The sequence below is a fragment of the Eretmochelys imbricata genome, chromosome 5, assembly GCF_965152235.1.
Source record: "Eretmochelys imbricata isolate rEreImb1 chromosome 5, rEreImb1.hap1, whole genome shotgun sequence".
NCBI classification, from domain to species: domain Eukaryota; kingdom Metazoa; phylum Chordata; order Testudines; family Cheloniidae; genus Eretmochelys; species Eretmochelys imbricata.
Window position 1 is genome coordinate 41,644,434 of NC_135576.1, and position 24,008 is coordinate 41,668,441.

Sequence of the window (24,008 nt, forward strand, 5' to 3'; positions counted from 1 at the left end):
TGCCATTGGTTCCGCAGGATCACCATATGGAAGCACGTGTCTTTCAAGCTGAGGGCAGCAAACCAGTCCCCCTGCTCTAGGGAAGGAATAATAGAGGCTAGGATAACCGTGCAGAATTTTATTTTCTTCAGGAATTTGTGTAACTTTCTTAGATCTAAGATAGGCCCGAGACTGCCTTTCACTTTTAGAATAAGGAAATAGCAGGGATAAAAACCCCTCCCTGAGGAACAGAGGAACTTCCTCTACAGCTCCCTATTTGAATAAGAGATTGGACCTCCTACTGAAAGATGGTCTCGTGAGAGTGGTCCCTGAAGAGGGATGTGGAAGGAGGGTGGGAAAGGGGAAAAGAAACAAACTAAAGGGTACCTCCAAGTTCACTGTGCTTAACACCCACTGATCTGAAGTGATGTCGGACCAAGCACTTAGGAAATGGCGTAAATGATTGGCAAACAGAGAGGTAGGAGCAGATGGCAGCTCTGGGGACTGGCAGCATAGGTACTGACTCTGTGGGTGCTTCAGAGCTCAAGTACCCATGAAAAAAATATAGGGGATGCTCAGCCCCCACCAACCACACTGGTTCCAGCCTGGGGCTCGCCAGCTGTTTATCGGGCAGGAGGTGCTTGGAGGATGGGGGACAGAGAGGGGGAGTGGCAAGCAGGCCGGGGGGCCTTGGGGGAAGGGGTGGAGCAGGGCAGGAAGAGACGGAGCAAGGGTGGGGCCTTGGGGAAGGGACAGAACACCCACCAGGAAAAATACAAGACAGCATCTATGAATGGCAGTCTGTCCTTGAACAAAGCATGAAAAACACTTGTATGGATGAAGCCACTGGACAGGAGGAATTTGCAGCTGAAGAAGAAGGTGGTGGTGGTCACCTCTTGTAATTTCTGACCCTCTTTCTTGGCAGGTTCTGTGACTGAGGTATAAAGCCTAGACACTGAGACGGCATTTGCTTGATCTTCTGTGGTGGAGGAACTGCTGGAATGGGTTCCACTTGCTCAGTCCCAGTCCCAGCCCCAGTCCCAGCAACAAGGAGATGTTGTCTCTGGTGTCAGTGGGGGAGTAACACCACAGGGTCCAGAAAGTTCACTGGCTTGGTCCTGCGGCCCAAAGTTGACTGAGCCATTGCCACTTGGTAGGTGAGACCCAAGGTTTTACGTAAGTCTCTGACAGTGAATGGATGCCCTGTCTCAGCTGAGACACATAGAACCAACATCCGAATCTGAAAAAGATGAAAACTCTTAGATCTCCTATAATAAGGGAGCAGACTCCGTTAGTGCCAGAGAAAGATAGCCCAGAGATAGTAATGCGAACGAAATCATAGACGGCTTCCCCCTCAATGGTACCAGCTTCCTTGGTAAGGAAAGTTGATTGCAACAGCACCCTGAGTTGCCAAGGGGCCAGAGTAGGGTCCCTAGTCTCCAGTACCAGTTGGAAGCCTTCCTGTACTACCAGGGAAACCAATTCTGAGCGCTTATGTAGCTCTCTAGCAGCTGCATATGCCTCCAGGGTTGACTGTACCAGCATTGTCTCTTGGGTTTGTAGTTTCTCCAGAGCAGTCTCAATGAACCTAGCACTTTCTGCTGTGCTGTAAAGGGACCTCATTTGTAGTTCTGAGATCTAAAAGAGACTGTACATCGTGAAACAGTGTGGCCTCATGAATAGGGATGGAGAAGCAGGGGGAGAGGCAAAGTCTGTACCTGGATGGTGTAACCCAGTTCCACAGAACCCACTGACCATTAGTTATGGAGTTCCAGACCCTGTGGTAAAGGTACAACCATTTGCCAAAGGGAAAGGATGGGTTGGGAAAATCCTGATTGACAGATACTCTGCTCTTGACAAAGGAGCCAAAACAGCTGCTTTAAAGTAGAACAGACCTGAAGCAGACAGCCCATTGAGGCACATGCTGAAAGTGCTCTCCTTGGAAACTTGTTGTGTTTTTTGAGAGAGTCAGTCTGTTGGGACTGGGAAGAAGGCTGCCTCTAAATTATGTTGAACCCTGCATTGCCTCCTTTTTGGGACTGGTTTACACACCTCTAGAAATGAAGCATTGTCCTGGGAGCCCTTGAGAGAATGAACAGTTTGTCAGTTTTTGTCTGCAAAAAGCTTGCACCCCTCAAACAGCAAATCCTCAGTGGTGTTTTGGACCTCCCTAGGGATGATGGCTATCATGATGGCATAGATATGGCTATCACCATCAACCTGGATGCTGTATCCTCAGCATTAAGTGCCACCTGTAAGGATCTTCTCCTACCATGGAAAAGCTTCAGCTACCAAAGTCTTTAATTCCTCTCTCAACTCCTGGAGGAGTTTGTTGGAAAATTTGGTCATGGAGTACGAATTAATAAAAACTTATTTTGACAATATAGTGTACTATATGCATTTGTAGGCTAAATCTTGTGTAAGCCTTCCTACCAAAGAGGTCTAGCTTTTGGGCTCTTTGTCTTTGGGAATGGATTTGAACTGTGCCCCTGCCTTGATCTATGATTCCCCATGGCCACAATCAGGGAATGCAGCACAAGGCAAGAGAAAAAACATTTTAATATGGTGTTTGATATCAGCAATCCATCCTTTTCAAGGAAGGTGTCAGGGAGGAAGGTATCTGCACAAACAGTCTGGCAGGGTTGAGCAGCACCTTGTTTACAGGTAAATCTATCCTATCCAGTCTGTTGGATGTCTAGCCGTTCGGGGAAGTTCCCTGGAACCACCTCTGCTTGTCTGCCCAGTGGCAATGAGATCCTCCACATAAGATCGTGAAAGGCCTTATAATCATCTGGAAAGGATGATTCAGGCACTAGTGTCTCATCAGATGAGGAAGATTAAATATGTAGGCACGTGCTGCCCTTCCTCTTCTATAATCTCATTGGAAGGATCCAACTGGTGACATTCTCAGGCATTGGAGGTGGTATAGTGTCTTTCTGGAGGTGGAGTCAATGACCTGGGCTGGGAGTGGAAGGCTGACTCTACCCTGGTAGCTTGAGGGATGCCATGTGGTGTCCATTAGTACCAAGATGGGTAACAATAAGGTATTGGGGACAAGCTGAGGGACCCAGGAAAAAAGTCCCTTGTCATTGACTGGAGCTCCCAGTGTGGAGTGCTCTCCTGGAGTAAGAGGAGGCAAGAACTTGAATCTCTGCGACCTGGCTGGAGAAGCCTCTCTGCTCTGGAATTCAGGGGAAGAAAACAAATATTCCTCGGCAGAGGCAGTGCAGTACCAGTCAGAATGCTTGGCTGCTTGGAAAGTCTATGTGGTACTGTAGAAATTGATGGTCAGAGGGCTGGCAACAAAAAGCCCCAAAAGCACAGCTTGTTGCAGAAAGGGAAAATCTGTTTCCAGGAGGCAGAGCAGTCCCTGACATCTATGCATGCCGGGGGTTGGCGGGTGATGGGACTCACAGTAAGAGTACCTCCACCATCAGCACCACGTGCATGAATATTTAAAGCATCAGTACCACAGCCATTGGCACAGGAGCTTTAGTGGTCGACGCTACTGGTGTTGAAAACAACTTAGATGATAGTGTGGAGCAATGTTCTTGGGGCCTTGCCCTTGCCTCAGTACTGGAGGGCTTATGGGGGCCAGTATCAACTGAAATACACCAGCTGGCGTTCTTGTGAGAGGTCAAGGAGTCCTTCCTGGCTCTCAGCTCAGTCTTCTCTTGAAGACAACTGGAAAACTGGCTGTCTTAAAAGACGGCTCCAGGAAAGGACCGCTTCTCCATGTTGCTTCTCCGTGTGTGACTTCAAGTGCTTTTTCCTCTTGTGGGAGTCCAAAGAAGCCCTTGGAGCAGCTTGAGCACTTTTGAAGGAGAACTTTTCTTGTTCAGTTCCAGATTGGCCTGGAGCCGAGGCTGTATGCATGGATTTCTCTATTTACTCCAGTAAGTGTGCCTGACAAGACTTCCATGTCCTTATTGTAAATGCTGCACCTGTCCCTTACATGCATTTCACCTAGAGAAAGGAGGCAATGGGCAAAGCAGCCTGATATGAAGGGCAATGTTGAAATCCTGTGGATTTCTGCATAGTAATGCCGTACCAGAGTACCGCCCTAGGAACAGAAAAGTTTTCCCACCTGGGAATAAACAAAGGAAACTCTAAAAATTTAACACTAACCCTAAAAATTATCTACATATTAGAAAAATACTGCTAAGCTAGAAAAGACTGTGAGCTCAAGGCATAAGAGAGAGCGCCAACTTGTAGCCTTGTGGGGAGAGGGGGGTGAAGGAACTGATGGTGGCTCAGGGCTGTCAGGCGCTGCCTCCAGTAATCATACCTAATGGTTGGAGAGTAGGTTGCAGCTAGTGTAGGGTTGGGCCTGGGCCAAGGGTGGCGCTGGAATCAAAACCAAGATCAGAGTCCATAGACAAACCAGGATCAGAAATGTAGCCAGAGTCCAGTGCAGGCCAAAGGTTGAAGCCAGGCAGTCAGAGTCCGAGGGCTTGGAGATGATCAGGAGCGGGAGGCAAGGCTAGAGCAGGTCAGTGACAGGGCTGGAGCAAGGCTGGAGTAGGGCAAGGATGATACTGGGACAGGACTCAAGCAAGGCTGGGGCAGGAGCAGCCTGAGAGTCTCAAGGATCTGGTGAAGGGCAAGGCAGCAGGAGAATTCCTGGCCAGGTGGCGCTGTTGCTCAGTCTGATCTGCAGCTCTGGTGGGGTTGTTGAAAAATACCAGAGCCTGCGGGTTATCTGACCCAGGCTCTGCTCAGCGATAGGTTGCTGCTGGATGCCTGAGTGCAGACTCACTGTAGCAGCTGGGTGAGCAGCCCTGGTTTGGCTCAGAGTTTGCCCCACAAGGGCAGCTACACCCTTTATGCCCTCAGTTGGAGGGACAAGGACACACAGGATGCATGAGCTGCCCCAGTGGATACTGTAGCTAAAATCTCTGACTTGAGTGTACTGGGCATGCATACATCTGGAAATGGAATATAAATGTGCACAAGCACTTGAAGGGGAACAGCTGTTATAGAGGCACAATACCATAGTTAAAGTTGAATTCCTGTTGTATCCTTTATTTTTTATACAACAACCATGATAAGAAGGAATTATACAAGCATGGTGTGGTCCCACTAACCAAGTTTACTAAATATATACAACATGTAAGGCCTAGCTACATATACACACTGTTGTTCTGGCTGGATTCCAGTGGCTTCTAACACACACAACACAGTGGGTGCAAGTAAAGGGTTCACAAGCAATTTAAAAGAATACTACACTATTCCTATAAATTATATACTATTGTCCCTGTAATGTAAAATGATATTAAAAAGAAAAAGTTACAAATGCATTACTATAATCACAAATCCAACTTGCTACACATTAAATTTGAGAGGTCCTTTATTCCTTCTCTCTGGATACAGTCTCACAAGCATCACAACAATGTCTAGAACAGTCTGTACTTTCTGGTGTAGCTGTGTCAGCAACATCTTCCTGCTCTGTAGCGTTAAGATGAATTATAGTAAAAACAGATATATGAGGTTGCCTGGTACTATTACAACACTCTCTGTTGCGTTTGTAAGCTTGATATTTTTAATAGGCATCTATAAGGGAGTAGAGAAAACCTTTGGGTTCAGCTAGCCCCACCCTGCTATACCTGCAGCCAATGCCAGGCCTCGGGGGCGGGGGGGTGGGGGGGAGAAGGGAGTCTGGCTCAACTGGAGGCTGACTGGTGAGGAGACAGGACCTCTCTGTCTGCCTACCCAAAGGGATGGATCAGTGATCTGCCAGCCAGTGCAGCCACTTGAGACAAGTAAGGGCTCTCCTGCCAAGGGGAACCTGCAAATAAGTCCCGGCCACAGGACAACTTAACTAGCTGGGCCATGCCCCAAAGTAAACCAGACTTGTAGGAAGTAGTTTACGGAAGTGGGTCTAGACCCCTCTGCCTGAAGGGAGACCCATCTCCACTGTTTAGGGGTTGACCTACACAGAATCCTGGGCTAGGACCCGGTGGAGAGGGAGGGCCTGGGTTCCCCTACTATCCCCCTCTGGCCTTACAGATTGAAAAACCAGCGATTTAGCCACTAGGCCGCCTGGCCACAGAAGACCCTATCACAGAATCACTGATATAGAACATCCTGCTGAACTTGTGCTTAAAAGCCAGTTTATGTGTCTTCTCTGTGACAAGTTTGGTGCCAATTCTATCCTATAAGAGAGAGGACTAGAGCAGGTTGAAAAAAATTTTTTTGAATGATTTTCCAATTAAAAATGCCCTTTTCACAAAACCAAAAACTTTCATGAGAAAATTTCAGTTTTGCCATGTGGCAGCCAGAATGCTCAAAAATTCTGTTTTGGTTCTCCCAAAACAGAATTTTTCTTGGAAACTCTTCCCATGGAAAATGAGGAGGTTACTCATCCTGTGCAGTAATTGAAGTTTTTTGAGATGAGTGTCCCTATGGGTGCTCCACTCCAGGTGTTGGTGGGTCCCTGCGCCTTTCCTCAGAGATTTTTACAGCAGTACTCATACCGGTCACGCACGCGCAGAGCCTGCCCCCCCGCTCTGAGTGTACCTTAATAGCACGCTTGCGCGACCGGTCTCCTCAGTCCCTTCTCTACAACAGAGGCTACCCCATTTCTGAAGTAGAAGGCAGGAGGGTGGGTAGTGGAGCACCCACAGGAACACTCATCTCGAAGAATGTCAGTTACTGCACAGGGTGAGTAATCTCCTCTTCTTCAACAGAGATGTCCCTGTGGGTGCTCCACTCCAGGTGACTTAAAAGCAGTGTATCTCAAGGAGGTAGGAACTTTGGATTTGGTAGGAATGCAGTAAATAATACAGCTCTGCCTAATCATGTATCAGAGAGAGGGCCTTGAGTAAGGGCATAATGTTTAACAAATGTGTGTTCAGAAGTCCAAGTGGCCGCTTTAGAGATGTCAGCCAGAGGAACTTTGCAGAGAAAAGCCACGGAGGTAGCCACAGATCTAGTAGATGCTGACTGGAGGCATAACTTTCCTTATTTGATAGCATAGTTGGATACAGTCAGAAATCCAGTTTGAAAGTCTCTGGGTAGAAATAGGTGTCCCTTTGGAGTGCTCCGCAATGGAGACAAAGAATATAGAGAGTTTCTAAAGGGCTTGGTTCTATCCAAATAGAAGGACAAAGCCCTATGTACATCTGATGTATGCATTGTGGATTCAAAAAAGTTTGTGTGTGGTTTAGGAAAGAAGGTTGGTAGGTGTATTGGTTCATTGATGTGGAATGACGAATGTACCTTTGGAAGAAATTTGGGGTGTAGTCGGAGGGTAACCTTGTCCTTAAAAAATAGTGTGTACAGTGGGTCCACCATGAGAGCTGCTATTTCTCCTACATGTCTGGTGGAGGTGATTGCCACTAAGAATGCTGTTTTCATAGAGAGGTGTAAGAGGGAGCAAGTGGCTAGGGGCTCGAATGGTTGTTGAGTTAAGCAGGATAATACTAAGTGAAGGTCCCATGGAGAGGCAGGAGGTTTAATGTCTGGGTATAGGGATTGGAGCCCTTTGAGAAAACACATGGTGATTGGATGAGCAAAAAAGTTATCATCGATCTTGTCATGAAAAGTTGTAATAACAGCTAAGTGGCCCTTGATGGAGCTGAAAGAAAGGCCAGATTGCTTAAGGTCTAATAGGTAGTCAAGTATGGGCAGAAGAGGTGCAGAAGTAGGAGGAAGTTGTTTAGTTGAGCATCATTGTGTGAATCGCTTCCACTTTCGGAGATAGGTGATGCGAGTAGATTGTGTTCTGCTATGTAGGAGCATTCTTTGAACCTGCTCAGAGCATGCTGTTCAGTTTGGGAGAACCATGAGGGAACCAAGCTTTGAGGTGAAGCATGGACAGGTTGGGATGAAGAAATCGGCCGTGTTGCTGCAATAGGAGGTTCGGAGTGAGGGGCAATGAAATCGGTGGGCGAATTGACATTCTGGTGAGGAACGGAAACCATGGTTGTCTGGGCCACAACGGGGCAATCAGAATTACAGTGGTACGATTTGTTCATATCTTTGTCAGAACTCTGTGGAGAACCAGTATTGGGGGGGAAAGCATACATTAAGTGTTGAGCCCATGAGATCAGGAATGCATCTCCTAGGGAATGTTTGCCCAGTCCTGCTCTGGAGCAAAATTCGGGACATTTCTTGTTCTTTGCAATCGCAAAGAGGCCCAGGGTTGGATAGCCCCAAACGCGGAATATATTGCATACGATCATGTTGTTCATCTCTCATTCGTGATCCCAGGGAAAACATCTGCTTAGTTCGTCAGCAGTGGTATTCAGGGTCCCGGGAAGATAGGCGGCTGATATCCAGATGTTGTTCGTGAGGCACCAATTCCAGAGCTTCATGGCTTCTGTGCAAAGTGAGTGAAATCAAGCCCCTCCCTGCCTGTTGACATAGAACAGTCAACAGACAGTGTTGTCTGTCATTATCCAAACATGTTGGTTCTGAATAAATGGGAGGAAGTGACAGCAGACATTGCGTATGGCTTGCAGTTCTAGTGTGTTTATGTGTAGGGAGGCTTCAGTGGAAGACCATAGCCCCTGGGCTGTGTGGTGTGACATGTGCGCTCCCCATCCCATGAGGGATGCATTGGTAGTCTTTATGAGTGATGGGGAATCCTGGAGGAAAGGGACTCCTGAGCAGAGGTTGGAGGGAACTGTCCACCATCGGAGGGAGTCTTTGACTCTGAAGGGTACGGGTAGAGGCTTGTTTAGAGCGTCTACGTTTGGTCTGTAAACCGTGGCCAACCAAGCTTGGAAGCACCTCATCTATAGACGTGCATTTTTGATCATAAAAGTACACAAGGCCATGTGGCCTAATAGTTGCAGGCAGTCTCGTGCAGTGACCTGGAAACTGTTGCGAAGTTTTGTAACCAGGAGTTTTATGGTGTTGAAACGATTGAGTGGGAGAGACGCTATTCCCATTCGGGAATCAAGGTGCGCTCCTATGAACTCCAGTTGTTGGGTAGGAGATAAGGTGGATTTGTTTTTGTTTATTTGCAAGCCACAGGAAAGGAAGCAAGCGACAGTAAGCTGCATGGATCGAAGAGCTTCGTCGAGCATTGAGGCTTTGAGGAGACAATTGTTGAGGTAAGGAAATATTATAACCTCCTGTTTTCTGAGGTGGGCTAGGATTTTGGAGAAAACTCGAGGGGCAGTAGATAGGCCGAAGGGCAACACTCTGTATTGAAAATGTGTCAAACCGAGGGTAAAACGAAGAAAATGTCTGTGGGCTGGGTGAATAGTCACATGAAAATAAGCGTCCTGTAGGTCGAGGGCTGAAAACCAATCGCCCTGCTCCAGCACTGGGATTATGGTGGTGAGGGTAACTATTTTGAACTTTTGCTTTTTGATAAATTTGTTTAGCCGCCTGAGATCAAGGATCAGTCACCATCCCCTGATTTTCTTTTCTGTTAAGTAATGGGAGTAGAAACCTTTCCCTCTGTGTTGTTTGGGCACGATTTCCACTGCCCCCAATTGAAGGAGACGCTGTACTTCTTGGAGGAGCAGTCGCTCATGAGAGGGGTCCCTGAAGAGGGACTGGGAGGGAGGGTGGGTGGGAGGCGGGGAGAGGAAAGGGATAGAATAGCCAACTGTGACGAGCTCTAACGCCCACTTGTTGGTGGCAATATTGCACCATTGATGGGAGAATGGGTATAGGTGGTGACCAAAAATAGGGGCAGGCGGTGTAAGTGCTGAAGTGGGAATATTGTTTTCTGTACCCTCAACCAAGGAGTTAAATTTGCTTATTGGTCAGAGGGGGTTTAGGCACTGCTGAGGAGTTGGGACAGCGGCGTTGGTATCTGGGTCTCTGGCATTGCTGTTGTCGCGGTTGCTTGTGAGATCTATGGAATTGCTGGGTGTATGTGGGGTAGCGTGGTTGCTGGTAAGGATGCCATCTATATTTTCATCTTCTGGTCATAGGGGATTGAATTCCTAGAGACCGGAGAGTTGCCCTGGAGTCCTTCATGGAGTGGAGTACGTCATTTGTGGTGGAGGCAAATAGTTTGTCACTGTCAAAGTGGAGATCCTCAGTGGTACTCTGGAACTCCCGGGGAAAGGAACAGGATGAGAGCCATGACCCTTGGTGCATCACGACTGCTGTGGTAATGGACCGTGCTGCAGTATTGGCCACATCAAGGGCAGCTTAAAGAGCAGTGAGGGAGATGATTTGTCCCTCAGAAACTATGGCTGTAAATTGTTGTTTCTTATCTTCTGGAATGTGATCAATAAAGTCCATGAATTTATTGTAATTGTTGTGGTCGTACTTTGCTAGAACAGCTGAATAATTAGCAGTGCGAAACTGCAACTTGGAAGAAGAATATACTTTACGTCTGAGCAGATCCAATCGCTTACTGTCCTTGTCGGAAAGGGTGGAGCGGGGAAATTGGTGTTTGTTCTTTTGGTTAACTGCGACTACTACCAGCGAGTTTGGCGCTGGGTGAGTAAAAAGGAATTCTGAGCCCTTAGAAGAAATAAAGTACTTTCAGTCCGCTCTCTTACAGGTAGGCAGGCTTGCAGCCAGGGTTTGCCAAATGGTCTTGGCAGGTTCTAAAAGGGCTGAGTTGATAGGTAATGCAATTCTAGAAGAAGAAGAGGGCTGCAGGATGTCAGTTAGCTGATGCTGCTGTTCAGGAATTTCCTCCAGGTTAATTTGAAGCTCATTGGCAGCTCTTTTAAACAGGTCATAGAATCACAGAATCATAGAATATCAGGGTTGGAAGGGACCTCAGGAGGTCATCTAGTCCAACCCCTTGCTCAAAGCAGGACCGATCCCCAATTAAATCATCCCAGCCAGGGCTTTGTCAAGCCTGACCTTAAAAACTTCTAAGGAAGGAGATTCCACCACCTCCCTAGGTAACGCATTCCAGTGTTTCACCACCCTCGTCGTGAAAAAGTTTTTCCTAATATCCAACCTAAAACTCCCCCACTGCAACTTGAGACCATTACTCCTTGTCCTGTCATCCGCTAACACTGAGAATAGTCTAGATCCATCCTCTTTGGAACCCCCCTTTCAGGTAGTTGAAAGCAGCTATCAAATCCCCCCTCATTCTTCTCTTCTGTAGACTAAACAATCCCAGTTCCCTCATAAGTCATGTGTTCCAGTCCCCTAATCATTTTTGTTGCCCTCCGCTGGACGCTCTCCAATTTTTCCACATCCTTCTTGTAGTGTGGGGCCCAAAACTGGACACAGTACTCCAGATGAGGCCTCACCAATGTTGAATAGAGGGGAAGGATCACGTCCCTCGATCTGCTGGCAATGCCCCTACTTATACAGCCCAAAATGCCATTGGCCTTCTTGGCAACAAGGGCACACTGTTGACTCATATCCAGCTTCTCGTCCACTGTAAACTCTAGGTCCTTTTTTGCAAAACTGCTGCCTAGCCATTCGGTCCCTAGTCTGTAGCAGTGCATTGGATTCTTCCGTCCTAAGTGCAGGACTCTGCACTTGTCCTTGTTGAACCTCATCCGATTTCTTTTGGCCCAATCCTCCAATTTGTCTAGGTCCCTCTGTATCCTATCCCTGCCCTCCAGCGTATCTACCACTCCTCCCAGTTTAGTGTCGTCTGCAAACTTGCTGAGGGTGCAATCCACACCATCCTCCAGATCATTTATGAAGATATTGAACAAAACCGGCCCCAGGACCGACCCTTGGGGCACTCCGCTTGATAGTGGCTGCCAACTAGACATGGAGCCATTGATCACTACCCGTTGAGCCCAACAATCTAGCCAACTTTCTATCCACCTTATAATGCATTCATCCAGCCCATACTTCTTTAATTTGCTGACAAGAATACTGTGGGAGACAGTGTCAAAAGCGTTGCTAAAGTCAAGGAACAACACGTCCACTGCTTTCCCTTCATCCACAGAACCGGTTATCTCATCATAGAAGGCAATTAGATTACTCAAGCATGACTTGCCCTTGGTGAATCCATGCTGACTGTTCCTGATCACTTTCCTCTCCTCTAAGTACTTCAGAATTGATTCCTTGAGAACCTGCTCCATGATTTTTCCAGGGACTGAGGTGAGGCTGACTGGCGTGTAGTTCCCAGGATCCTCCTTCTTCCCTTTTTGAAGGTCTTGAAATTTTGAGAAGTTGTCCAAAGACGTTGGAGGAGGAGGAAGCAATGCTGCATCAGGTAGAACAACTGGTTCCACCAGGTTAGAGGCAAGCCGTGCTTGCTCTTGCAGTTGTGACAGGGCTGCCTGGTGTCTGGAGTCAGCGGCAGGGTCGTCAGCTGGTAGTACCGAACAGGTCTCGCACCTGGCTGCATTGGTATAACGAGTGTGGTCCTTAGTATAAGGAGCCTATAAAGCCCAATATTGCCACTGTGGTGGAATGGCATGGGTAGTGCCATCCAGGGGTTCATGCACCATGGGGCAGGACCCTCGAAGTAGGATGAAGCAGCTTTTCTGTGACCTCTCTTGACTGGGGTCTGTGGACGGGAGATCTGATAAGGTGAAAATTCCCCCTGCTGCCCAGATTCCTCATCACTGGAGGAAAACTGTGCAGACCTTGCCTGAGGGTCCAGAGAGAAGTAGGTGTTAAGTAGCGGTGACTGCAAGATAGGTGACACCAGAGGCCCCTTGAGTGTGTGAAAGGTGGTGCCGCAGTGCCTCTGTGAGGGGAGGGCTGAGCGAGAGGAATTTGTTGTGAGGAGGGATTCCTCTGCACCGGTGTCCCGAGCGTTCTGTCACTGTCAGCTAGTTCAAAGGCTGACGGTGCCAGGAGAGTGAGAGGAGCCTGCGGCGGGTCAGGCAGGCTAGTATGCATCGGCACCGCTTCCACTGTGGTGTCCAACGGTGCTATGTGAGAGGCAGGCAACTGAAAGCCTGAAGCCTCGGCACCGGAGGTTAGTGTGAGCGCTGCAGCCGCAGGCAGGTTTTGTGTGGCTGGAGGAGCCCGGCGCATCAAAGGAACTCAGACGGGGGGAGCACAGGGAGGGAAGGAGTCCCCAGAAAAGGCTTGTCCCTTTGCGGGTGAGAGACTGATGGTTTTTTTAAGTTTCCTTTAGTCTCTTTGAAACAGGGGGGCTGCAGTGTACAGCAGAGTCAGAGCCCGGGTCTGAGGCCGGTGCGAGAGATTTTTGCAGCAGGAGCAGTTTTAGCTGCAGCTCCCTGTCTTTGCATGCTCTGGATTTCAACTTGCTGCAGTGGGCACATTTTTGAGGAATGTGGGACTCCCCCAAACATTTAATACATTTAGAATAGCCATCTGAAAGAGAAATGGCATCATTACAATTAGAGCAGCGCTTAAAACCTGGAGAGCCAGGCATGTCGGAAGCGGCTGCGCTGACAGGAACAAAAAAGTTTTTTTGCTTTTTTTGTTTTTTTTAAAAGAGAAGAGAAGGGAAAAGGCTTCCTAACTATTACTGGTAAGCTAAACTAAGTGGAAAAATAAGTTGAACAAGGGAGAGAAAAATTCTCTAACGAGTCTGCTGAGCTCCGTCTCAGGGCGAGGACAGTAGAGAAGGAACTGAGGAGACCGGTCGCGCATGCGTACTATTAAGGTACACTCAGAGTGTGGGGACAGGCTTTGCACGTGCATGACCGGTACGAGTACTGATGTAAAAATCTCCAAGCAAAGGCGCAGGGACTCACCAACACCTGGAGTGGAGCACCCACAGGGACATCTCTCAAAGAAGAACTTTGTGTTTTTAATGTTTCGTCCTAGTTCAGAATGAAAATTTTTCCAACAATGCAAAATTTTTGACAGAAAGGGATTTCCTGTTTCCAGCCAGCTTTAGTTTGAGGTAATCACTTCAGGTTTCTACAAATTAGTTCAGTCTCAGAGTATTTGTGACCATTTGACCACACGGTTCCGTAAGAGTGTCTGTAGCATGCTGTGACCCTGAGCTGTATTCTCCTAGCTGGCCCATTAAATTACATCCAACTGGCTCTGCCCACACTGAAAGCAAAGCCTCTCAAATAAACAAAACTTTAACAAGATCTTCACTTCCAAACATTCCTTTCTCCATTCCTGCTGGGGTGGAAAGTTTTCAATATTCTTCCACATTTTTGGAGGCAGAGTCAAACAGTTCCATCTTATTCTTCCTGGCCTGAGAAAAATTAGCAGGCAATCCTCTTCCTATCTATCAGTGTCTCTCTCTGTCATGAGGGAAGAGGCAGATTACATGCTGCCCTCTTTCCCAGAACTTGCCACTAGCCCTAAAAGTAACAGCAGCCTAGGGGTTTTCCAGACACCAACTGTTACCTTAGTATCACTTCATCACCGTCTCTGTGTATGACTGTGTTATTCTTTGGGTCTCTCTCTGTCTTGGAAGGGGTTGTCTGGCTTTGAGACTTCTCCCTCTGGCATTAAAGGGCCAAATATACCCTGTTACAATGGCCTGCTGTAGGTTGGGCTTTAACAAGTCCAGGATAGACCTTAAATTACATCCCATAGACAGCAACACGGGTGTCTGATTTGTAGTAGGATGTACTAAATTCCTTTAGGCCAATAGAAATTTCTTAGTCATGTGTTGTAACCTACCTCTATCTGGAGCCATAGCATGAATCACTTGCCTGAATGCGTGGATAAGTCTTTCCACTAATCCATTTGTTTCAGCAGAGTAGTAAGGATCTGAAGTCACATGCTTGAAACCATTTATTTTGACAAACAATTGACACTCTTTAGATATAAATTGAGTACCTTGTCACATACAACCTGTTCAGGAATTCCTGTCTCTGAAAACAATATTGTCTTAACACTTCTATCATTTGCTCTAAATTAGTTGACTTCATATAGAATACCTCAGGCCATTTAGAATGGGCATCTACTGCAATCAAAAACGTATGTCCAATAAACTGACCAGCACAGTCTGTGAGGATTCACTCCAATGGCTGGCTACTCTCAAGGATGCAGAGGGGCATCTTTAGGCCTCTGTTTGCTGACAACCTTGACATTGTTTTGCCATTACCTCTATTTGTGTATCAGTCTCTGGCCACTACACAACTTTTGATAAGGACTTTCATTTTTACAGTTCCCAAATGGGCTTCATGTATTTCTTGAAGTAAACGTCACCTGAGTTTCATAGGAATAACCAGTCTAGTACCACATATTAGACAACCATACTTGTTGCCATCTCTTGTGTCCTTTGCTGTTGTTTACATAACCAACCATGATATGGAGGAACTACACAATCATGGTGGGGTCCAAATAATCCTATATATTAAATATACATACTGATAATCTGTCTGTGTTCTGGCAGCTTCTAAAACATAGAACACAGTGAGCGTCAGAACCATAATATCTGAGAGCCTTCCAGTAGTGCATTATGCAACTTGCTTAACATTTGTCACAACATTTGTTCTCCCATCCTTTCCCCAGGGGAGAAGTGTGTGCAGGGCACAGTTTTGTTTTGGTAGGGTTGTTTTTTTTAAAACAAATATGCATGTTGCTATGTGTTTATGTTAGAGAAGGCAAGCCAAAGAAATGTGCTTTGCATTTGAAGCAGAAGGTGGTGATGTTTATGATGGTCTTGTGGGAATTCATTCCATGGTCTTGGATTGTCCCCCAAAGAAAGCTCTCTCTGTCGGAAGCCATTGAAGGGAGCGAGGGAGCAGAAGACAGGTTTGATATGGTTGTGGTAGCCTCTATGGCTGAGGAGAAGTGCTGCAGCATTCTGTACTAGTTGGTGTTTCCTAAGCACTGAAGGCTTCATGACCAGGTATATTGAATTGCTGTAGTCCAGCCAAGAGGTGATAAAGCCATATATTACTGAGACCAGGTCAACATCTGTCAGGATGGGATGGAGTCTCCTAGCTAACTGAAGATGGTAGAAAGTGTTACTCACAGATACTGCTATGTAAGTTTAGTGTCAGCAAGGAATCCAAGAGAATTCCTTAACTACCAACTGAATTGACCAATTGTGGATGTATATCTTCAATCAGAGCAGACTGCTGTGGCTTCAAACACTTCAAAAAGCTTTCCTTTGCCCAACAGCATAACTTCTGTCTTGCTTGGGGTCAGCTTCAACTAGCTGTTCGTCATTCATGAGCTGATCTTCTCTAAGTTCTGGACCAACAATACTCTATTCCAATACATTAAAGGTTCCCTTTGATCTTCAGTGTGACCGTCATACTCTTCTCTACCTCAAACCTTTGCAAACAATGTAAAATAAAAAAATGGAAAAACTCCTGTGTCTCTCAAAATTTCAGGTGACTATGTAGCCTGAAACCTTCTCCTGTTCTCAGATACATACATTCAAAAATCATTCTTTTTTAAAAAAGTGCCTGGCTGAATCCCACGACTTTTTACTCTCCTCCTGCCAGCTTCTTACCATATAAAATTACCCCATAATTTCACACAGGCACTTAGGATGCTCCCCTCTAATATAAAACATAGTAGTTTTCAAATAATTTAGATAAAAATATGTCTTTTTTGGCATAACTGACAAGAATTTCACAAAAAGCCCTGCACAATTCCTGTTATGCAGGCTACATGCAATTTATGGTGTTGTAAACCTAAGATACACATGTAGCAAGGGCATCCAGCCCTTCTTTGTATCCTTATTCAATCTTCAACAAGTTAGGACACTGGGGGCCCACTGCCAAGAATAGAGTGTCCGGGAACAGAGCAGCACATAACAGCAGAATGGTGGTCGGGCTGTGGTAAAGATCCCATTTGTTGGGGGAGGAGGAAGTAATTGTGAATGCTAGAGGTAAGGAGGCATTCCTGTCTCTTCCATAAAAGCTCCACCCCAGATGAACTGCTCATATCTGGAGACATGGGGTGGGTTCAGTCTCCCCTTCAGGGCTTTCTTTCTGAGGAGTCAACAGTGGCTCCTTGGGGCAGCTGTGCCTCTGATGATTCACGGGACAGTTGACAGAGGCAGGACTTAACTGCAGCTATAAGGTACATGGCTCTGATCCATAACTAGGTCCATCTACTGTGCTCCCACTCTCTCTGTCCCCTCCATCCATTCCAGGGGTCAGGGAGAGGGGAAGAAGAGGTTATGACTAGGAATGGAGGCATTAACTCCGCTGATAAAGTCCAATCCTGCCTTTGTTGATCCTCCTGTGCGTTATCCAAATTCTGAAGATCGCCAAGAGGTTCACAAGCAAAGACTTCCTGCAAAAGTGAAGTTCATGCTTCCATTCCACAGTCTGATTCACCTGTGTGCTCCTTGTCTCCATGCCTATTCTGATCATCGAAGACAATAGCACCACCCTCTTCATCTGGCGTTCCCATTTGCTAAGGCCTCTATATTCCCAGGATCATTTCTTTTCTACTCATATGGGGCCAGTGATCTGCAATTGGTCCCAGTTCTCCAGTCTCAGTCTTGCACAGTAGAACACCTCAGTTCTGTTGAAACCAGACCTTTGTGACAAAGACCATAATCTTTGACAAAGTAGGAGATTCTATCACAGAGTTAACTAAATTTAATATCTTAGTTGCAACATAACTGAAGCCATGTTATTACACACATTTAGAGGAACAGAGGTGTCTTCCCAATCTACTCTGTTGTGTGGGGTAATATGGATGGAATACATCCTGGGAAGGTAAAAAAAGGAAAATAATTGGCCATTTCATGGGTGATAAAAGGAATAAATCGCCATATTCTCGGGAAACACTGAAATCCTCCTCATTTATTACACCCCACATTCACCCTGAACTCACACATAAGCAAGTGATAGAAAGTTGTTTTCCCTCCCACTGAATTAAATAAAATACTTCATTTTGATCTTTTTCAAACTTCCGCAAGTATTTTTATTTTGTCAGAAAGACATTTTCCATCGAAAAAAGTTTAGCTGGGAAATTTTTCACTAGTTGTGCGTAACATTTCAGTATTTGTTGGAGATAAAACAATGTATTACTTTCTGGATATTGAGAGTGTGAAACAGAGTGGTGAAGGTTTTGTGCAAGAAGAGCTAAACACTTTTCCATTAACCTAGAATTTCTATACTTCTAAGTGCTAGTGCAGCCTATTGTATCTTATTCTCTTGGGCAAATTCATCCCTGTTATAATTTCACTGAAGCCTTAAATGCCACATATGGGTTTTTCTTAATTAATAAAATATATTAACTAAAAAGAGCAATAACCCACAAGATGGTTGAGTCTAAGTAAAAGACCAAAGTATTCTAGAGCAGTTTCTATGGATGACCTTTAGATTAAACAAATGTAGACATTAAAACAGAGAGATTAGGCCAATGAAGACTTTATAAATTGACTGATGAGGCTGCATTAAAGAAAAATTATACAGAATGATCTTTTGTTATAAAAGATACTTAAATATTTATTTGTCTAAGCACCTGACATGACATCAAACTGTTCAGGTCAAGGATCTATGCTAGATGCAGACAGAGTGCAAAATGCAACACTTCTACAACTCCACTGAAGTCCGCGGAGTTGAACCAGTTGTCCAGATATACCGAAAGAAGGACAGGAGACACTTGATATGGTTTTAATCAGGCCACAACTAGGCTGTCAATAAATCACAGTTAACTCACGCGATTAACTCAAAAAAATTATTGGTGATTTAAAAAAGTAATCGCAATGAATCACACTGTTAAACAATAGAATACCAATTAAAATGTATTAAATATTTTGGATGTTTTTCTACATTTTCATAGATATTGTATTCTGTGTTGTAACTGAAATCAAAGCGTATATTATTTTTTATAACAAATATTTGCACTGCAAAATGATAAACAAAAGAAATAGTATTTTTCAGTTCACTTCATACAAGTATTGTAGTGGAATCTCTTTGTCGTGAAAGTGCAACTTATAAATGGAGATTTTTTTTGTTACATAACTGCACCAAAAACAAAAGAATGTAAAACTTCAGAGCCTAAAAGTCCACTCCATCCTACTTCTTGTTCAGCCAATCGCTAAGACAGACAAGTTTGTTTACATTTGCAGGAGATAATGCTGACCTCTTCTTATTTACTATGTCATCAGAAAGTGAGAACAGGCATTTGCAGGGCACTTTTGTAGGCAGCATTGCAAGGTATTTAAGTGCCAGATATGCTAAATATTCATATGCCCCTTCATGCTTCGGCCACCATTCCAGAGGACATGCTTCCATGCTGATGACACTTGTTAAAAAAATAATGCGTTAATTAAATTTATGACTAAACTTCTTGGGGGAGAATTGTATGTCCCCTGCTCCGTTTTACCCGCATTCTGCCATATATTTCTTGTTATAGCAGTCTCAGATAATGACCAGCACATGTTGTTCATTTTAAGAACACTTTCTCTGCCGATTTGACAAAACACAAAGAAGGTACTAATGTGAGATTTCTAAAGATAGCTACAGCACTCAACCCAAGGTTTAAGAATCTGAAGTGCCTTCCAAAATCTGAGAGGGATGAGGTGTGAAGCATTCTTTCAGAAGTCTTAAAAGAGCAACACTCCAATGCGGAAACTATAGAAACTGAACCACCAAAAAAGAAAATCAACCTTCTGCTGGTGGCATCTGACTCAGATAATGAAAATGAACGTGCGTCGGTCCATACTTCTTTGGATTGTTATCGAGCAGAACCCATCATCAGCATGGACACATGTCCTCTGGAATGGTGGTTGAAGCATGAAAGGACATATGAATCGTTAGCACATCTGGCACGTAACTATCTTGCGACACCGGCTACAACATTGCCATTAGAATGCCTGTTCTCACTTTCAGGTGATATTGTAAACAAGAATCGGGCAGTGTTATCTCCTGCAAATGTAAACAAACTTGTTTGTCTGAGGGATAGGCTGAACAAGAAGTAGGACTGAGTGGACTTGCAGGCTCTAAAATTTTACATTGTTTTATTTTTGAATGCAGTTTTTTTTGTACATAATTCTACATTTGTAACTTCAACTTTCATGATAAAGAGATTGCACTACATTACTTGTATGAGGTGAACTGAAAAATACTATTAGTTTTGTTTTTTACAGTGCAAATGTTTGTAATAAAAATAAATATAAAGTGAGCACTGTACACTTTGTATCCTGTGTTGTAACTGAAATCAATATATTTGAAAATGTAGAAAACATCCAAAATATTTAAATAAATGGTATTGTATTATTATTTAACAGTGCAATTAATCACACAATTCATCGCGATTAATTTTTTTAATTGCTTGACAGCCTTAGCCACAACATCATTATTTGATGTCTGGGACTACCTGGCAGATAAAGTATGCAGTGCAGGTAACTACATGGTTCATTAAATAACTATCCAGGGGATGGGGGCTTCCACCAGCACACCCCCCTCTTTTCCATTCAGATCCCCCAGCCAACCCATTTCTGGGACCTTACCATCCCTGCCCCCTCAAATTCCTGTCTTACCATTCATAGGAGCCCCAAACCCCCCGCTCCCCTCTTATTTTACTCCTTTAACCACCTCCTCTTAAAATCATTTACCAAGCCATTTATCCTGTATCCCTTCCTTAGGGAGTACCTGCACTGGACATCCGCCCCACACTTACACAATGAGTTGCTACATCATAGCCTAACACCCTTCCCTACTCACCATCACAAAGCCCTTCTTGAACCCGCTGTGGGGAAGGTGAAAAAAACCCCACTCCACCTAAGCCAATCTGGTGGTGAGGAAAAAATTCCTTCCCAGCACTCCTAGAAAGGAGCGGCTAGAGCAATGCCCATAGCAGGTCCTGACCAAACCAGGTATTTTGCCACCTCAAGGGGAGGGAAGGTGGGTGCTACTCCACCTTGTCTGGGGAAAAGGGGCTTCCCCCCCAAGGCTTGCCCCTTTTGAACTCCCCAGCCCTTCCAGTCCCTGGGGATGAGTCTCCGTCAACATGCTGACCCACTCCCTCTTTTTGCAACAGCTTCTGAGCCTCGCTCCCCTCCTGGACGTAAAGCACTATTCCCCTTCCCCCAGCAAGCTGGACAACAGCCCCCATCCCCCACTTAAAGTTCAGTGCAGTAAAACAAATTTTGTCCATTGATTCCAGAGGAAAAAAACAGACAGCCGATTAATTATTATAGTTGAATACAGTTTTACTCACATCCGTGTTACAGGATCTATATCGTTTCCTTTCTCCAAGACAGTACTTTCCTCCACCAGAAGGTCTGAAAGAACATTTATTTATGTGTTGTATTAGTATATACATGACTTTATACTGTGTAGGATGTAAATAAATACAGTTATATATATACAATTTACAGTGGGATTTTCAAAAGTGCTTAAAGTTGGCCTAACTCTTCTCCCACCAAAATCAATGAGAATTTGACCATTGAGTTCAATGGGAGCAGAAATAGAGCACTGTAGAGCACTTTTTGAAAATCCTAACTTTATATAATATTTATGTAGTTTGCATAGATTCACAAACTATAGAATTAAACTATATACAATAAAATGGCAATTAAAATATATTCCTTCTGTTTATACATGCTGGCCTTTCAAAATTATAATGAATAATGTGCAAACATCATGTATTAATTTCACATATTAAATCTGTAGATATAACAAAATATAGAAAGATTATTTGTCATATTATGAGGTCAGTAGCTAAGGCTGCATTCTTTATAGAGCAGTTATCTTATTCTGATCTAAATTACACAGTTGTGAATCTGGAGTAACTCCACTGAAGCCACAGTGTCATTCCAGATTTACATTAGTGTGACTGAACCGAAATTGGCCCTCAAAGTGCCCAATGTCATCAAGACCCTATCCATCTCTCTCTGAAGTCCAAGGAAAGGCTATGTAGACTTCCGTGAGAGTTTAGTCAGGCACCACATGACTGGCTGATGATAATTAAGTAAAAACCAGGTAAGAAAAAAGTCTTAGTGTTCTATTTTATTTTAAAATTAATTAAATATCTATAAGTAACTAGAAAATTTATTTAACAAATTTTCATTTCATAGGTATTTTATATCACACTGAATCAAATAACATTATTCTAAAATCATATCTTTATGTCACCTGATGTATTGAGGAGAATTCAGTCTTATGAAGGCAGTGTTGGGGAAGGAAATGGACACCACCAGGCATGAAGAGAAAAAAAGTAGGGCTGAAGAGAAGTGTCCCAGGCTACAGGTAACTGTAGCCAGGATGAGGTGTAATAAACCTGAAAAGAGCAAGCAGTAGTAGAAAAAGCAAGGGGGGGCCTAGTCAGAAAAAGAGCAACAGTAGGGGCAAAGAGAAGCTTCTGACTTAAAATGAGAAGTGGTGGCGAGAGAAAGAAGAGTGCCTGCCTGATAGACCTTCTCTGGAACGTGGATTAGGACACAGAGAAGCAGACAGAGGTGACAGGAGCACCAGGGAAGGACAAAACTGAAAATAATAGGAGCAGTGGGCAAGAAGACAGCTGGCTTGGTCGACAGATAGTAGTGGTGGGGAGAGGAGTAGCCAAACCATATAAAGAGTCAATGGGGTGTGGCAGCTCAGGAAAACAATTAGTATCAGATGTGATATGAGAAAAATTTATTACATGGGCAGTAATCTTTATTCACTGTGATTTGTATGTAACTCTTTGTATTCCTAACCCTTAAAATATTTTGTGTTGCTTTTTAATACTTAAATAGCAATCGTTATTTTACATACAATATGAACAACATAGACATAATATTTTAAGAAGACAGCATTATATCTAAGGCATAGATAAATTAATTTTGCATAAATAGGTTTGTGGAGGCAGTTTTTCTGGTTAATGCTAAATATAAAGCCTGACTATCTTTATAGTACATGTATAATGCATACATTTAAAAAATGTGAAACAATGCTTAGCAAACTTCTCCTGCATAGCTGTTTCTGTCTGCTCTTTTTAAGACAAGTGTTGGCACACTAGTGAAACATTTTTACAGATAATATGTGAAACCACAATTTTGAATAATTTCCAAATGTATCTTTTTGTTGGCTCCGGCTTACTTTAGCTACTTACGCTGGACTGTCACAGTGTCTTATGGATGAGGAGACTCCTCCCCCGCAGGTCCTGCTGCACTCTCCCCATATTGACCACGGACCCCAACCCCCATCTATGCTCTGGGGCCAAGTGCCAAAAGGTACGCACTCTCCCTGATAACACCACTGAAAGATTTTACAGAAAACACAGAATTAGCTTTCAGGCTGATAGAGTTATCAGGACAGAAAAATATAAGGGTCAGACAATGACCAATTATAGGCATTAGCATTCCCTGTATAGATAACAGACTGATATTTTACTTTTTCTAGCCATGTTTAGACATTGGTGAGGGCTCATGTGATTTGTTAATTATCTTTAGCTAAATCCTGTATTATAAATCCTTAACATACACCAGGAGCTTAAGTTTAAAGACTAACTTTCTTTTTTTCTATTCACAACCCTACTTAGAATTTCTCATTAAAGAGGACTGGTGTCTTTTCAATTCTTTTAGAATTTAGACATTAAGATCTGTTTCTAAGACTGCTTAACTAAAAACACTCCACTTACTATTCAACTAATAGTTTGATAACACAATATGGAAAGTTCCCCATTAAGGAATTTTTATGATGATATTTTCTTTTATTAAAAAAAGTCTGGGTGAAGTTACAATGGAAAAGGAATTTGTTGCAGTATTTCAGTACACTAACACTGCAGACATAATAAAAGCAATGCCAAGACACCAGGGATGGGGTATAGAAAATCATTATACGTGCCAGCTACTATTTGTTCAGAGACTGAATTAACATGTCTACTGAAATATTTTTCAGACAATAGCTAAGCATCTGCAATATGTGTTACATACTCTGAACATACATACTGTCAGTATGAAGCCAGGAACCCGTTATAAAATGATGCAGATTATAATAACTTTATCATCTCATAAATCTGGTATGACAAATCTTATTTATGTAATATGAGGTCAAATCCTGCACTCCTTATTTAGGACCAAATTCTGTTTTCTATGCTTGGTGAAAATCCAGGGTAACTCTACTTAAGATGAACATAGTTACTCTGGATTTTCAGCAATGTAACTGAAAGCAGAATATAGCCTGAAGTTATTCAGGCAAAACTCCAATTTTTAACAGGTGTTTTATATGAGTAAGGATGTGGCTTTCGGTAAACTGAAACACTCTCTCTCCAATTAATGCAGGTAGGGAGGGCAATCAGAAAATTATATTCTTTAACAAGAAGTCCATTCTAAA

General features: G+C 44.1%; 1 protein-coding gene across 1 annotated transcript in view; it reads right to left on the minus strand.

Annotated features, from left to right (window-relative positions):
- Positions 1 to 24,008, minus strand: part of ADAMTS6 (ADAM metallopeptidase with thrombospondin type 1 motif 6) — a 324,386-nt gene that overhangs the window by 106,935 nt on the left and 193,443 nt on the right. Inside the window, exons 13-14 of the mRNA XM_077816928.1 lie at positions 22,786 to 22,931; positions 20,911 to 20,974 (exon numbers count right to left, since the gene is read on the minus strand). Of these exons, the coding sequence (XP_077673054.1) occupies positions 20,911 to 20,974; positions 22,786 to 22,931 (210 nt within the window). The remainder of the gene's footprint in view (positions 1 to 20,910; positions 20,975 to 22,785; positions 22,932 to 24,008) is intronic.